This window comes from Epargyreus clarus, unplaced genomic scaffold (assembly GCF_041222505.1).
Source record: "Epargyreus clarus isolate Ecla_fem2 unplaced genomic scaffold, WU_Ecla_fem_2.2 ptg000016l, whole genome shotgun sequence".
NCBI classification, from domain to species: Eukaryota; Metazoa; Arthropoda; class Insecta; order Lepidoptera; family Hesperiidae; genus Epargyreus; species Epargyreus clarus.
The window spans coordinates 7,114,348-7,131,615 of record NW_027332224.1 but is presented as its reverse complement, the minus strand read 5'-3'; the positions used below and the strand labels follow the sequence as shown (position 1 = coordinate 7,131,615).

At 37.1% G+C, this 17,268-nt stretch overlaps 1 protein-coding gene across 1 annotated transcript; it reads left to right on the top strand.

Annotated features, from left to right (window-relative positions):
• The first annotated feature begins 9,992 nt into the window (after nt 1-9,992).
• Nucleotides 9,993-12,063, top strand: LOC140748787 (uncharacterized). Its single transcript, XM_073081679.1, has one exon. The coding sequence runs from the start codon at nt 10,102-10,104 to the stop codon at nt 11,590-11,592; it is 1,491 nt and encodes a 496-aa protein (XP_072937780.1). The 5' UTR covers nt 9,993-10,101; the 3' UTR covers nt 11,593-12,063.
• Nucleotides 12,064-17,268: the final 5,205 nt, after the last annotated feature.

Sequence of the window (17,268 nt, the reverse complement as noted above, 5' to 3'; positions counted from 1 at the left end):
CATCAGTTGGAATTTCCTGTATAATAATCTTATCCTGTATAATAATCTTCGAAGAGTCACTGACAGTCTTTCGAATCGAATCGTCAGTTTTTCGAATGGGCGACTCATCTGAGGTAGCTTCATATCCCCTTTGAAAATCTAATGCGCTGGTTACTTTTTTTTCCATTTTTACCTCTCGTATGACTATCCCAAACCAGCAGATAAACATATTTCCGGCATCAGAGATATATACTCTATCACTAACCTGCCGCGCCTTGAGTATGTCTGACTCTGCTTTTAACATCTTTCGAATCATCTAGACACTATTCCCACGGTGAATCGAAAAATATCACACAACCTTTTCTTCACTCTAACGTGTAATCTACACAATCGTATAGGACCTATCGGCGCTCGAGTTTCTACCCATTTAACATCATCGGCTCCCCTACTACTCTTACATTTCGCGGACAGAAACACAGATTCATTAACGGCAAATGTAACTTTGTCATCCTATATAACTTATATAGGATACAAAGTTATTTAATGTAGTTGGTGTATCTAGATAACTGGACAGAAATTGCAAAATATTTTAGTTTTCCCATGAGTTATATACTAAACACTAATTGTATTCTCAATTTCAACCTTCTATGTCTGCTAGAAGTGCCTTAAAGTTTTGATGATCGGTCAGTCAGTCAGTGAGTGAGTGACAAAATTACGAACTTTGACTACTTGTAATTCTTAAACTACTGGTTCAAATTTAATGAAATTTGAAATATACCGTGTCTACACAATGCTTGCTTGGCTCCTGAAAATTCAAGCTTCTAGCTTCATATGCAACGAAGTTACAGGGGGTCGAAAATGGGCCGAATTGCTTCGAGAAAAGTATGCTACGGCCGTGCCGCTTTTTTTGGCTTTGGCTCGACTTGGCGGAGGCACTGCCGTGCCTCCAGATAATGACATAAAATAAGCTTTTGAGGTATAAATAAAACACGCTAATCTTCAATTCTTCAATTTTAAAATAAAATTTATTTACTAATTCCTATATCACCTGCATACCTGAGAGATTTATAAAATAAAATCTCAAAGGTATGTGAATACCAATACGCACTTGTCCAGCGCAGTGGACTATGGCCTAATCCATCTCATTATGAGAAGAGACCCGTGCGCAGCCATGGGACAGTAATGGGTTGATGATGATACCATAAAACTGTCTTCATAGTGCTCCAGCATTCCTCACCTTTTTTTATAATATAGGAGTAGCAGACAAGCATACAGTCCACCTGATGGTAAGTGGCTTCTGCCGCCCATGTACATCTATAATCAACCCCAGATAGGATTAGATATTCCCACCTGAAGTCGGCCACAGATGCACCGCCTCTGAGGACTAAGCTGGAACGCCTCGGAAAAACCTGTCTCCCTTACCACACCCTTCAAACCGGAACACAGCAGCGCTTAACACTGCTTTTATTAGGAAGAAATAAGTAATCCCCTGTCGCCCACAACACAAATACTTGGAATACAATCACGACTGTTTAGGCAATCGATAGAATTCACAAATTATCTGGTAATTAGAAACAAAATCACGTTTTACTTGTCACTTGCTGTAATCATTTTTATTCGCACGGAGGTAATGACCTCTGGAACAAAATGGAATGGAGTCGCTTGTGTTATTTAATTTTAGCGATTTTTTTTATAAGAAACTTTTGTTGTGGGTGCCATGACCACACACAGAGAATACGTAAACACCCAGACCCAGAACAGATATCTAAATTTATTATTTAGGTATATATGTTTGGGGATCGAACCCGGAACCCTCCGCGGGACCAAACTAGTATGATAGCCAATCTTTAATTAATGACTAATACGCGCTTAACTTTAAAGAATTATAAGTAAATGTCTGAGACATAGATTAGTAAAGATTACTCACTCCTAACAAGAAAATGTACCCAGTTTTGAGAATTAAAATAGTTGCGTAAAAAAGTTTTGCCACGTCTCCGTTCTAAAATGTCCCTAAAATATTTGAAATAATTATTTATTTATTACGTAAATTACGCAGTATTAGTTATTTATTCGTAAATTTTCTGTAAAAATGTTTTTATTTGTCAAGAATTAAAAAAAAACTTACTAATAAGCCGTTTGTGGCATCATTCAATTTCAAAGCGGCGAAGTATCTTTACTAATCTATGGTCTGAGATTTCAACCCCAAACTCTTAGTATGAGAGGTCAAAATTAGCACCACTAATCTATTACTACTTTCTTTAAAAAATAGCAATATTACTTCCTGAAAAAAAAATTGTCATAGATCAAAATACGTTAGCAGGGAGTTCCCCATTCAAAAACCCCGGGCTACGTCCGAAAAAAAAAATAACACAATTCCACTTTAAAAACCCTAGCATAAGTAGGTAAAACATTTTTAGAACTAATTCCTCTCTTTGCCATTTTTGTGCTAGATAAAACATCATAATAGTCTTACCGACTGTACCTCAAACATTTGAGATTTTTTGCTATTTTATATTTTAGGGCACCGTAGCCATATTGAAATAAAACTTAACGGTTCTAGAACCCTTTGTGGTTCGACTCCGGCGGCACCAACGCCACTCCTATTTCTGCCTCATAACAGCAACGTTAAGCGCTGCCGTGTTCTGGTTTGAAAGGTGTGGTAAGGGAGACATACTCTTCCGAGGCGTTCCAGCTTAATCCTCAGGAGCAGTGGCGCATCTGTGGCCGACCTCAGGTAGGTATATCTAATCCTATCCGGGTTTGATAACAAATGTCCATGAGTGGCAATAACTACTTACAATCAGGTGGACAGCATGCTCGTCTGCTAATATAGGAGATATTATAAAAAAAATCCTAACACAGCTATTGTCGTACACTACAGAACCCATTACATTTTTGTCAAATTCGCAACATATTTCATTCTAATCACGTGTATCGCGAAAATTTCGGGTCAGTTTAACAGTTAGCGACCTTAGTACTGTTAGGATTAAGGTATTTTGGTTTCACAGAAATAAAAATGGTCAAAAGTTATGTGATCTGAATTTGGCGTGTGACATACTTTTTGGGGATGAGTCATCTGTTTCAGTTACTGATCTGTCGTCTCTGTGACACTGCTGGGCACGGGTCTGCTCTCAGAGTGAGATGGATTAGGCCATAGTCCACCGCGCTGGACATGCGTATTGGTAGACTTCACATACTTTTGAGATATTTTTTTTATAAATCTTTTAGGTATGCAGATTTCCTCACGATGTTTTCCTTCACCGTTTAGCCAGTGATAATTAATTTATAAAGTATAGATATCTCACCGCCTTATAATTGAAGGAAGCCATTAAATGGCTGACACACACGTAAAATGGGTGACTGTTTTCCTATTACTTCTCCGACCGTCATGATGTAATTAATGCGGAACAATGCCGAGATGTGCAGTAAAGTGGCGCAAAAACACGAAATCGAAAAAAAGTGCGGAGAAATATCGTTTCATACGTAAATGATCTAAAAACTACATTTTTGAAATATTTTTCAAGCACAAAAATAGATGACAGTGACAATTTCTTTGTCAAAACTGATTACATTTTCTTGTTAGGAGTGAGTATTCTTTACTAATCTATGTTTTAATGATGACCGATGGATAGTTTTACAATGGACCACACAGCACATTATCTAATATCAGCTAAACAACATTATAATAATGATCTATGCATCGTACTAACGCTATACGTGGCTACGCGTGACTCAAATACCAACAGAAATGATAACTGACCACCATACCGGCCTAACGCGCAAAGGGACCTGGGTTCGATCCCTGGCCGGACAGATGACTGATTAATTTAGATACCATTTCTGGGTCTGGGTGTTTGTGTGTCCATGGCACCCACGACACAGGAAATTTTAGTGTAAACAACTCCACAACTACACAAGTAGAATGCATCAAATTTAGTATGACTAGTGTATTTTTATTAAAAGTAGAACCGCCTGTGGTTCGACTCCGGCGGCATCACCGCCACACCTATTTCTGTTATAACAGCAGTGTTAAGCTGCTGTGTTCTGGTTTGAAGGGTGTGGTAAGGGAGACAGACTTTTCCGAGCCGTTCCTTTACTTAGTCCTTACGGGCAGCAATACATCTGTGGTCAACCTCTCCTGAGATGAATGTCATCTTATTTGTAGTTATTACAGATGTCTATGGGCGGCAGTATAGTCCGCGTAAAACTGCTAGTCCGCTCTGAATATAGAAATGAATCGCGTCGCCATAGCAAATTGTATGATTACACCTGCTCGCAACAAGTTCGGAGCGGACTAGCAGTTTGGCGCAGACTATACCCACTTACCATCAGGTGGACTGCACACTCGCCTTTTTTTTTCTTAACGGGGGGAAACCTTCAAAAGGTACCCGACGACGTGGGAGCGACGCCGGGTTATGTGGGATTCTTACCGCACTAAAACCCCCCCGGTGGCCGTCCTCAACGCTTGTTGGAGAACTCCGGGATCTCCGACGGAACGCAACCGGAGTCCTCCAAGCGCGATGCCCCGATCGGGCTCTGCCCTGGGGGAGCAGTTTTCGCTCCTCCCGCACCATTTGGTGTACACGACGCTATGCGACCACACATACCGCCGTCCTTCCCGGGATCGCTTACTGGACGACTAGAGCTCCCACTCTTGCCGTCCGCAACCCCGGAAGCCCCCTTTTAGTCGCCTCTTACGACAGGCTGGAGTTACCGTAGCCCTATTCTAGTCCCGGAACTACAGGGACATGCACGCTCGCCTGCTACTCCTATATTATAAAAAGCTCGTTTTTTATTTCGCTTTTATAAAATAAGAAATATGAACTAGGTATTTGGAAGTTAACACATAGTGTTACATGGTGTTAGGGTTTTTCAGGGTACTGTCCCACTGCTGGGCATAGATCTACTCACAATGGTACAAGCCATAGTCCACATCTAATCACATGCGAGTTAGTAAATTTCATACGCCTTTAAGAACATTTTTTTATTTTCACAACACTCATAAATGTAAGTTTCCTCGCAATATTGTGCCTTACTTTTTAAGCAAGTTTATTTATATCTAATACGCATATAATTTTTAAAAATTGAATTGAGATCTAGTCCCTTTGTTACTAGATCTAAGTAAATAAAATATCTGGGACGATAAAACTTGAAAGGAAATGATAAAAATAGTTGATAAAACACAACAGTACTCAGCGACAGACAGACATGATAAAATACTTGTTCAAATCTTCTACGAAATCTAAAAGTAAAATGGCGTCTCCTGTCTTTGAACTTAGACTAAGTTTGAACTTGTTTTAATACTTTTTAGGTGGAGTAATACAATATAGGAAGGCTACAGAGCCTCTACAGTGGGAATTGAGAGATAGTTTTATTCCCAGCAGTGGGATATGTAAGGCATTGCAATCACCACAAAAATCATAAAGGTGGTAGAACCCTTTGTGGTTTGACTACAGTGGCATCACCGCCATACCTATTTCTGCCTCATAGCAGCAGTGTTAAGCGCTGTTGTGTTCTGGTTTGAAGGGTGTGGTACGGGAGACATACTTGTCCGAGGCGTGCCAGCTTGGTCATCAGGGTTAGCGTATATGTGGTCGACGTCAGGTTGGAATATCTAATCCTATCTGGGGTTGATTACATATGTCAATGGGTGGCAGTAGTCACTCATCAGATGGACTGCATGCTCATCTACTACTTCTATATTATATATAAAACAAATTGACCAAGTGCAAGTCTAACTCGCACTGATAGTTCCGTACCGTCAGATTTTCATTTATTTTTTGTTTTTAGTATTTGATATTATAGCAGCCATAGAAGTACATGCATTGTGAAATTTTCAATTTTTTACCTATTATGGTTTAATAAATAAAGCGAAAATCGCCCAAGAATAGTAGTTTCATGTATGGGGAATTGGGGACCCTTATTTATTCTAAAACTTTTTTATATTTAGTATTTTTTGTTATAGCGGCCGCCGTCACGACAAGTAGGAGTTACCGTAGCCCTATTCTAGTCCCGGAACTACAGGTAAAAGAGCCCTGTAACCTACAGACAGACGGACGGCCAAGACTAAGTGTTAGGGTTCCGTTTTTACCCTTAGTTACGGATCCCTAAAAATGTTATACCGACTAAATTTTAAATGTACACTATTGTAATTTATTGCGCAATTATTCATAATTGTATTAATTGTCAATAGATGTCACTACGTTGCCGCCATAATCGAACCACAGATAAAACAAACTAAATTCTTAGCCTAAAAAGGTAGATGAGTAATAAAATAAGGATGTATTGTAAATCTACAACGTAGTATAAAAACAATTTGGATTCCTTTCGAATAGTTATCTATGAACACATCTAGAATATAAATGACTTCTTGAAGTAATGCCATCGACCTAGGCAGTTTACGTAACTCAGCCAATAACCTCATGTTTTCATTGAAAATCTATTTATTGCTAGTTTTAGATAATATTTTCACCACAAAAATACTTTTCCTGAATTATTCATTCAACATAAAAAAGTTGTAATTACTGGCTGAATAAATGGCATTATTATGCATGTTATGCAAGTATTTTAAGAAAAAAATATAAGTGTTGCTATGTCATACATAAATATAAGTGCCATTTTTTTGGCATCAGATATTAAAATAAATACACATAATTTTAATTTATTTTTCAGGTATTTTCATTCTTTAATTTTAAAATGGATTTTGTAAGGTCGATATACTTTCAGAACATAGGAACTTATGAGACGGTCCGTTTTAGCTCATCTATGTTATTATGTGAAAGTTTTATTTCACAGAATATAGTAAAAACTTCACGCTATATAAACAGCAAGCATTTAAAAAATAAATAACTATATTTACCCTCAACTTATTTTCAAAAGTTAACAGAATAAAAGTCAATCTTAAAGAAAGAAAGTAGGTACTAAATAAGTGTTATTCAAAGTAGAACGGTGATTGTACAACACTTATGATAATTGAGACACTTATATATGTCTATACCTATATTTTATCTAAATAGATTTGTATTTTAAATTACTTTTGGCGCCATTTCAAGTTCTATCTTGACGGTAAAATCTTCATCCGCGTCCTTGAATAGATCGTTCACCTTGACCTCTGTATGTATCATTTCATTATATAATATAATCATAATAATTCTTCATGAAGAGAGCAGTAATAGACTTGTGGTTAAGAATCTCGGCCTCTTAATCGAGGGAAACGAGGGGTACGCATCTCTGACTTTTCAAAGTTATGTGCGTATTATAAATTAATTATCAGTTGCGTAAACGGTGAATGAAAACTTCGTCAGGGAAACCTGCATAATCTTAAAAAAAGGTTTTCAAAGTGGAGTGTACTAATTCCTACTTGGCCAGCGCGGTGGACTATGGCCTAATCCTTCTCATTCTGAAAGACCCGTGCCCAGCAGTGGGATAGTAACGGGTATGATGATGAATTCTTCATTTACTTTATAATATATTTTTAAATAAAAGTAAGTCCCTAGAACCTCCCTTTAAGCTTGTAGTTGGAGCCTCCAATCTTTGATTATATGATATATTTGAAATTATAGTTTCTTTGGCTGGTTATGAAAATATAATGAGTGTGAATTGTTCTAAACAAAACAAAAGTTGCACGCTGGCCCACATGATGAAGTTAACGGTGAATTTTCGACATTTCATTACAGATGGCGTTATAAGTCCTATATTTTAATATTTTAACAGGATGAAGTTAACGGCGAGGTAAATAATATGTTTATGCCAGTTTTACACATAATATGATAAGAGACGAGGAGCAGAGGTATTCCACTTTATTTGGCGATAAAACGCTGTGTGAGTCATCTCCAGCATCACCACCGCCACACCTATTTCTGCCTCATAACAGCAGTGTTAAGCGCTGCTGTGTTCTGGTTTGATGGGTGTGGTAAGGGAGACAGACTTTTCCGAGGAATTCCAGCTTAGTCTTTAGGGATAGCGGTGCATCTGTGGCCGTTCTCAGGTAGGAAACTAATCTTATCTGAGTTGATTAAAGAGGTCCATGAGCAGCAGTAGCCACTTATAACCTTGAAACCAAACAGCAGCCCTGCTGTCTATTTCTCAACATCAATATAACTTCAAGCTACGATTCTAGCACCAAAACTTAGCACCAAACCTAAAAATAAGCAAATTTGCGACAACAAATCTCAAAATTCAAATTACTAACCATCTCACGTCCGCTTCAGAAAAACATCTGGTCGGCGAAGCAGATAGTGGGAAATTTATTCAAAACGCGATCAAACTTATGTGTGAACGTGAAGCTTATTTCAAATCCTCTATCGCTGCATCAGGGTCCTACCACCATCTTTTAAAACCATCATAGTTCAGGAAAGTTTTATTTCAATATTGCATCAATATTATTTAGTTTCGTACCACGACCTCCTTAAAACAATATTGTTTTATGCCTGCTGAGTGATGTAAAAGAATTAGTAATTTGTCTATTCCTTATCCAAGAGGAAACGAGACATCAACACTAGTATATATCTTTCTACTGTCTGGATTGTGTTCCGTCATACGCAGTTGAACAAACTTAAACCCTTGTTCATTTTTCGCTTATCCATTGTATAAAACCAACTGAAATTGTCATATTTTGCTTTAAAAAATCCTACAAAAAAAATGAATGATTTCGACCGACATCTACAAAACTGCTTATTGTAATATTATAAAATCAATACTTTAACTATTATATGATTAAAATAATATTGTTTTAAGAGATGGTAGTAGGCCCCTAGGTAATTTCCAACATTATACACGTCTAGGGCGTCTGTCTGTGCTGTCATGTCAGGTTTATCGACTAGCCCTTAACTAAGTTCCGGGTGTTAAAAGAAAACAAGGTTTTGTTTTGTTAAATACTATATTATATTATACTTGGATATTTATATAAAATCCAGTTATATTTTAAATCCTTACCGAGATTGAAACTTCCCACCCAACAAATCAATTTAATGTTAAATAGTAATTTCAATTGTTTAATTTTTTAATGATTTACTAAACTAAGTCATCATTATTATTATGTGAGGATGGAAAGTCTCTGGTTTTGCTTAGGAGGTATCACCTCGCCACCCGCGGCCCAGTGCTATTAGCGTACCCATGGTCCTGCCAAGGGCCGAGGTATACCGTGGGGTCAGAGGTACGACCGCCACAACTATATTAATGGAAAGCCGTTCTTGAATTTTGGTAGAACGATGTGGGTAGGAGTGATGTACATAATATGAGGCAACCATCTTAGACCTCAGAAGTGGTCAACCTATGTGTGATCCACTTCCCCATTCTTCTTCACGGCAGTGATTACTTACCATAAGGTGAATTACAGGTTTGATAGCTACTTGAATAAAAAAATGTATACTGAGGTTTATTACATTTTCATTTGTAATTCTTAGTTCCGGCCATAAATTTATTGTACACTGGTAAGCGGTTGTCTGGATAATTATTACCATTATATATTAAACACCTTTTAGAAGCCGTCATCCGCGATGAAAGAATACATTTTTTTTAATCTGCTGTGATCTACATCTAGATTTAGATCAGAAAAGATCGGTGAGGCTCATTTACACGAGTTGTTGCAATGTAGTTCTATGGGCTTATTTTGGCTTCTGATGATCAATAAAAATGACCATTGTCTATTTTCTATATTTAGAAGATGGTAAATGCTACTTCTCCCTTCCAAAAGAATTGAAAAAAAAAACTTAATAATCTGATTTATTACATTTACATTTATTTTGACTGTTAATAACTTACCAATTAAAATTAAAACTACAATTACAACTTTACTCTGAAAGGTAGATTTTTTTACAGTTTGAGAACCAATTAAGGCAACATTGATTGTAACCGTGTTTTTAAACATTGCCGTTTATTTTCTTTATATACAAATCAAATATATAACAAAGTACGTAAAACTTTATAATACAAAAACAACACATAAATTACAACAGTTAAAAAGAAATTACGCAGTGTTGATAATGGCAACACCATCGCGTCCACACGTCATAAACATACGTCAAACCTATTTGATAGCTGCATCTTTTGTTTATCGAAACAAAATTCGTCTAAAACATCCAAATTGGATGTAAACTCACATTATTTGGAATTAAAATAACAATGTCGGCGGAAGAGGACACGTATTGCCGCCTATGTGCGGACAAAACGCCGAAAATACAACTAATATCGCCCGACGAAGATGTAGCTATTACTTCAAAGATCGCCACAAAGTTGTTATTCATAAATATTGATATTACTTCTAATTCACTTCCGAACACAATATGCTTCTCTTGCTTCGATTCTTTGGAGCGTACGTGGTCTTTCCTGCACAATGTACGCGACGCACAAAAAAAATTATCGGAGATATTATCGAAAACAAACGAAACGAAGATCGTCAATCCCAGCGCTGGGAAACCGAACTGGGAGTTAAAGACTGAAGTCAAAGAGGAGTCAGTTGAAAATGAAGTTAGCGACTTATTGAAGGTGCATTATGAAGTGAAGTTGGAGAAACGTGATGATTACCTAGAGTTAGACTTGGATTACGTTGGTTTCAACTCCTCTGACAGTGATGTACCCTTAGGAGAGACAGTGCGTACAAGAGTGAAGCACAAAAAACATAAAAAGAGTTACTCTGACAACATAACGACATGGGATAGTGTTATATGCCGATGTGGTCGTTGTGATGCTCAATGTAAGAACGTAACCGCGCTTCAACTCCACTCCCTCCAAATCCACAACCGCTGCTGCATTTTCAAATGTCTTGAATGTAGCAAAAAATTCTTAACTTACAAACCCTTCGTTACACACACCAGAACACACATAAAGGAACTCCGTTATGTGTGTGAGTTCTGCAATAGTGTGTTCAACCGGTCATCACATTTGAAACGACATCGCAACGACGAACACAGCTGTGTTTACTTAACGAAGTGTCGCAACTGTGGCACGTCATTTGAAACACCAGATCAGTTAAAAGACCATAAAACTACCTACAGTACAGAACTTAAACGACCGAAACGAGAAAGTAAGGATATTGTATTGAAATGTGAGTTTTGCGACAAGGAATTCAAATCTAAGAGTAACTTACAACAGCATAAATTAGTTCACACGGAACGAAGCAGAGATTTCTCATGCCATATATGTGGGAAGATGTTTTTCACGAAAGGCACATTAGGTACACACTTGATGACTCACGAAGAAACGAAGCCCTACAAGTGTGAGTACTGTCCGTTAGCGTTCCGTGCTCGTGGGAACCTCCAATCACATCTGAGCAGGCACTCGGGCACGAAGCCATTTGTGTGCGAGCAGTGTGGTAAGAGTTTTCGGGTCAAACGTCATTTGAAATCCCACTCGATCGTCCATACGGACCTAATGCCCTTCAGTTGTGAGTATTGCGACAAAACCTTTAGGTTTAAGACTCGTTTGAACCTACATTTACGACAGCATACTGGAGCAAAGCCTTATAAATGTAAATACTGCCAGCGTGACTTTACGAACGGTTCAAACTTTAAAAAGCACATGAAAAGAAGACATGGTATTGATACGTCGAGACAGAAATTTGATAATGTTGTTCTAGATATTAAATGTAATGGGACATCAGAAACTGACGCTTAAGGGTTTGTTAACAGGCATAGAGTGTCAGACGATCTGTCACTAGTCTGAGGGGCAACAGACATAGAGCGTTTCAGACGCGTGTCGTGCCAGACGATTTGTGTGGTGAGGGGTCACCATACCGGTCTGAGGTGCAGAGGGTCCTGGGTTCAATCCATACTCGGTAATTGATGTAAACATGATAAATTTAGATCTGTTTATGGGTCTGGGTGTTAATGTATGTGTGTCCATGGCACCCACAGGGAATCCTAGTGTGCAATAGTAAATGTAGGAAACTCAAAAGCAATAAGAACTGTTGTGATGTAAGACAAATTGTACACAATATTTTTTCATGACTTTTTCAATAACTTTTCTTCATAATTTGATTGCATGAAAGACCATTTTTTATACAGCAGTAAGAGCAGAAGCGCTGCTGTGTTCTGGTTTGAAGGGTATGGTAAGGGATACATATTTTTCCGGTGCTCTCCAGCTTAGTTCTCATCTGTGGCCGACCTCAGCTAGGAATCTAATCCTTTCTGAAGTTGATTACAGATGTCCATAGGCAGCAGCCACTTACCATCAGGTGGACTGCATGCTCGTCTGCTAATCCTGTATTTAAAAAAAATGCTGGAGATATATATGCACCTTAAATTTTAGTAAAGGTTACTTACCTACTTTGTAGACATCTTAAATAGATAAATTATATACATCCAAACATTTATTTTAAATTTATGATTGTATTTAATAAACTCAAATTAAAGCAATTAAAAGTTATTAAATTGTACATAATATATTCATTATTTTATTACATAAAAAGCTTTTTTCATAGCTGAGGTCTGTCGATGCAAATAGGAAGTTTTCGACCATTGTAGCTCTATTTTCTACTGAAGTATATAAATCTAATTCAGATGTTTTACATATTTTAACTACTCATATTATGTTTGAATTATGTTAATAAACTTATATTATATGTAAATTGTATATAGTTAGATATAATAATAGAAAAGTCTGATTATAATTGTAATTTAGTGATAATATTAGCTTATTTTCAAGGTAGCGGAATCCTTTATGACTCGACTCCGACGGCACCACCGTCACACCTATTTCTGATTAGCAGTGTAGCGCTGCTGTGTTTTGGTTTGAAGGGTGTGGTAAGGGAGACTTACTTTTCCGAAGCATTCCAGCTTAGTCCTCAGGGGTAGCGACTCATCTGTGGCCGACCTCAGGTAGGATGTTAATCTTATCTGGGGTTGATTATGAATGTCCATGGGCAGCAGTAGCCACTTACCATCAGGTGAACTGCATGGTCATTCTTCCTTTATGTAAGATTTGTATAAAATTATTATCTATCAGTATTAAAATAACTTTTTTGACTCAATCACAACTTTGTTTTATCTAAAATATTTATTTTTGTTTTAAGAACATGATAATGTATAAGTTAATTAACAAATTAAGTTATTTTTATTTAAATTTGTATTTAGTACTTTATATCAACTAATTACTGTCCCACTGCTGGACACGAACCATCAAAAATAAGTTTGAATATTTGTCATTATATTTTATGTAGTACGTAGGTAAATAATTATAATTAAATGTTAATTTTGTAGTATTATTAATAATTATCTATTTTAATCTAATTCGAATGTATATAATGTAAATTTGTAAATAAAAAGATAGGTACAATATATTTTTACTATCTGAGACTGTTTTTTTATTTACAGAAACTTTATTTCTATGATATTAAGGATCCCAACATCTGTCCCAAGGTCCCAACGAATATGTCGCGCCAAAAAAAAAGGATTTCGAATTTTTTAAATTTTGATATACAGTGGACCCCCGATAATCCGGCGCCCCCTGTAATCCAACATGACTGAATATGTATTACACATGTATTTGACAATCTTGGTACATATGTATGTGCATTTATGCTTAATTTTATAATAAATAGGGGGTCTAAGGCAGTGCTCTATAATCCGACAAATTCGATAGTCCGAAACTGCCCTGCATAATGTTTGTCGGATTACCGGAGGTCCACTATATTCAGTAATTCATGTTATGAAGAGTAATCTAACCACACCTCATTGAAATGTAAGGAAAGTCAAAAGTATAACATGCAAAGAGACCACTGCATGTTAGACTTTTAGCCCTTGAAGGTGCAGGCTTAACATTGAAGGTGGTAGAACCCTTTGTGTTTCAACTCTGGCGGCTGCACCACCCCACCTATTTCTGCCTCATAACAGCAGCATCAAACGCTGCTGTGATCTGGTTTGAAGGGTATGGTAAGGGAGACATACTTTTCCGAGGCTTTCCAGCTTAGTCTCATAATAAACGTAATATCTCATCCTATCTGAGGTTAATTATAGATGTCCGTGGGCGGCAGTAGCCACCAACCATCAGAAGGACTTCATGCTCGTCTGCTACTCCTATTATAACAAAAGACTTTCCGGTGACGATATAATTTATTTTAAATTAAAATAACTCTCCCATTTTTTCTATGGGACGAATTGTTTCATAGAGCTTGAAAACGGTGAACCCCATTTTCAAAATGGCGGCCGAAGGACATGAGTTTCAACCCTAAAATTAGGATTTAAAGCTTCCAATTCCAAAAAAGTAAAATTGTGTCCTCTGATTTTTACACGCTAAGGATCAAAAACTTTAACATTTCATTGTTGTATGTTTCTGAAAACATTGTATTAATCAGATCTATTGTAATTAAAAAGTAAGCTGATAAAATCTAATCCAATTTAGACTTAAATAATAATAAAAAATATTGCTATTACTTTTTTACAGGCGTTCTTTAAATAATTTATTTCCTTTTCCTTCACCAAATCAAGTGTTATGTCAGATATTTGTAGTATTTAAATCATAAACTCCTAACTTAGAGAAATTAATACAGTTAGTACTCAAACCGTAATCCTAGTATTTTTGAAAAGGTAGGTACATCAGACGACGTCCAGTCGCCAGCTAAGTCCTAGGCGACAATAGAAACACGAGATGTTACGGTCCAGATGCTGTGTTTTGTTAGGATACCTTTGTTTAAGGTAGCAACTCTGTACTTATTATAATTCTACATTACACGTTAGAGTAGTATAACGTAGTGTAAGCCTCACATTATATGCCTGGGTTCGAATCCCAGACATGTACGAGTACCTACTGTATTTTTTAGGGTAAAAATCCCTAATGTATTTTACTAAAACCTTCCTTGTGAGATGTGCTTTCGAATAACCAAAACTCCATACAAATTGGATCTGTAGTATATATGCAATGCATAGGGATCGAATAAACACTTTCTACACTCACAGCCCCACACGAGGATTCCCTGTGTCGTGGGTGCCATGGACACACACATAGACAAATACACAAACACCCAGACCCAGAAACAGAAATCTAAATTCATCATTTAGATATCTGTCTGGCCGGGGATCGAACCCGGGACCCTTTGCGCGTCAGACCGGTATGGTGATCGCTCCGCCACGCGGGTCGTCAATCGAATACAGGATCTCCTTTGTGAAGTCGGTTGAAAACGGAACCCTATTACTAAGCCTCCATTGCCTGTCCGTCTGTCACAGGGCTATAGAGCCCTGAACAGATAGAGGGGATAGCCCCTGAACTGACATTACATTTTTACAAAGTATGTAATAGACACTTAAATTTTTTACAAAGTATGTATTAGTAAATAAAACGAAGTTAAAAATAAATGGGAGTCGCCATGCAAGAAACCGCTATATTTCGAAGTTTCTCGCTTAATCTATTGAAACGTAATAGGTAGACAGTTCAGATTTTCGCAATGTATTTACTTTAATGGTTGTTATAATAACAAATACTAAAAAAAAATGAAATTTTGGTGTAACGGAGCCCTCCGTGTGCGAGTTAGACTTGCACTTGGCCAATTATTTAATTAGCTACAGATCTATGTCCCACTGCTGGGCACGGGTCTCCCCTCAAAACCGCTAACTTGACCACGTACCTATGGAGTTTCTTTCACCATGCGAAGTGGTAGTAGATTTATTGAGGTTCAAAAAGAAGTCTTTAAAGTATCTACTTTGAATAAAATATTTTAATTTGATTTGATTTTAATTAAGAAGGATTTTACTCCAGCGGCACAACCGCCACACCTATTTCTGCCGCATAACAGCAGTGTTAAGCGCTGCTGTGTTTTGGTTTGTAGGGTGTGGTAAAGGAGACATACTATTCCGAGGCGTTCCAGCATAGTCCTCAGAGTTAGCGGCGCTTTTGCGGCCGACGTCAGGTAGAAAACTAATCTTATCTGGGGTTGATTGCAGATGTCCATGAGCAGTAACCACTTACCACCAGGTGGACTGCTCATCTGCTACTCCTATATTATAAAAACACATTTATCATCTCTAGAAAATTCTATGTCACAAAATCTATGTGACAGATATAACATAAGGCGTTAGGAGTCTGTCTATTATACGTTTTCGAACGACAAGTCAAAATGCTACTGTATTTAATGGTAGTATTGTTACACATAAGTTCTAAGAGACCTACATAACCATCATAGATTAAGTTAGGGGCGGATGTAATCAAACTCGACACTGTTAATGCCTACGCATACATTAGATTTTAGAGGCACATCTATATAACACTATCTATGACGTACAAAACACAAAAACATAAAAAAAACATGCTCATTTTTTTCCTTTTATTATAATATAGTAGCAGACGAGCATGCAGTCCACCTGATGGTAAATGGCTACTGCCGCACATTAATATCTGTAATCAACCCCAGATAAGATTATATTCCTATCTGAGATCGGCCACAGATACACCGCTACTCCTGAGGACTAAGCTTGAACGTCTCGGAAAAGTATGCCCCCCTTACCACACCCTTCAAACCAGAACACAGCAGCGCTTACTTATTAGGCAGAAATAGGTGTGACGGTGGTGCCGCCGGAGTCGAACCACAAAGCGTTCTACCACCGTCAAAATACACATGGAGGGTTGTGTTCCAACAAACTTTTATATTTTTAATATTTGTTTGTTTTACCACCTTCAAATTAGATGTTAAGGTACATCTTTAAAATTATTCTTTGCCCGCGTGTCGCAGTATGGCGCGCGATGGCGCGTTACTGAGATGCGCGTACGCACACGAGAATATGGTGTTGAGATTTGAGTAAGTATTATCATTAGTGTCATTATTGGTATTTTATTAGTTATTTACAAAGATTAGTAAAGATTACTCACTCCTAACAAGAAAATGTACCCAGTTTTGAGAATTGAAATAGTTGCGTAAAAAAGTTTTGACACGTCTCCGTGCTAAAATGTCCCTAAAATATTTGAAATATTATTTATTTATTACGTAAATTACGTAATTATTACGTAAATTAGTTATTTATTTGTAAATTTTCTCTAAAAATGTTTTTATTTGTCAAGGATTCAAAAAAAGAACTTACTAAAATAAGCCGTTTGTGGCTTCATTCAATTTCAAGGCGGCGAAGTATCTTTACTAATCTATGGTTATTTATTTAAAAAAAATAAAAACCAAGAAACATTGTACGAGATATTTTTGAAATTGGCTGAATCGATATTGACAGGATTATCACACAATATCGACTCGTTTCTATATTCAGAGCGGACTAGCAATTTGGCGCGGACTATACATACATATTCGTATAACAAACAAAGGCTACATTTTGTTTCGAAAAAAATTAATACTTGTGTAGTTATTACAAAACTGCA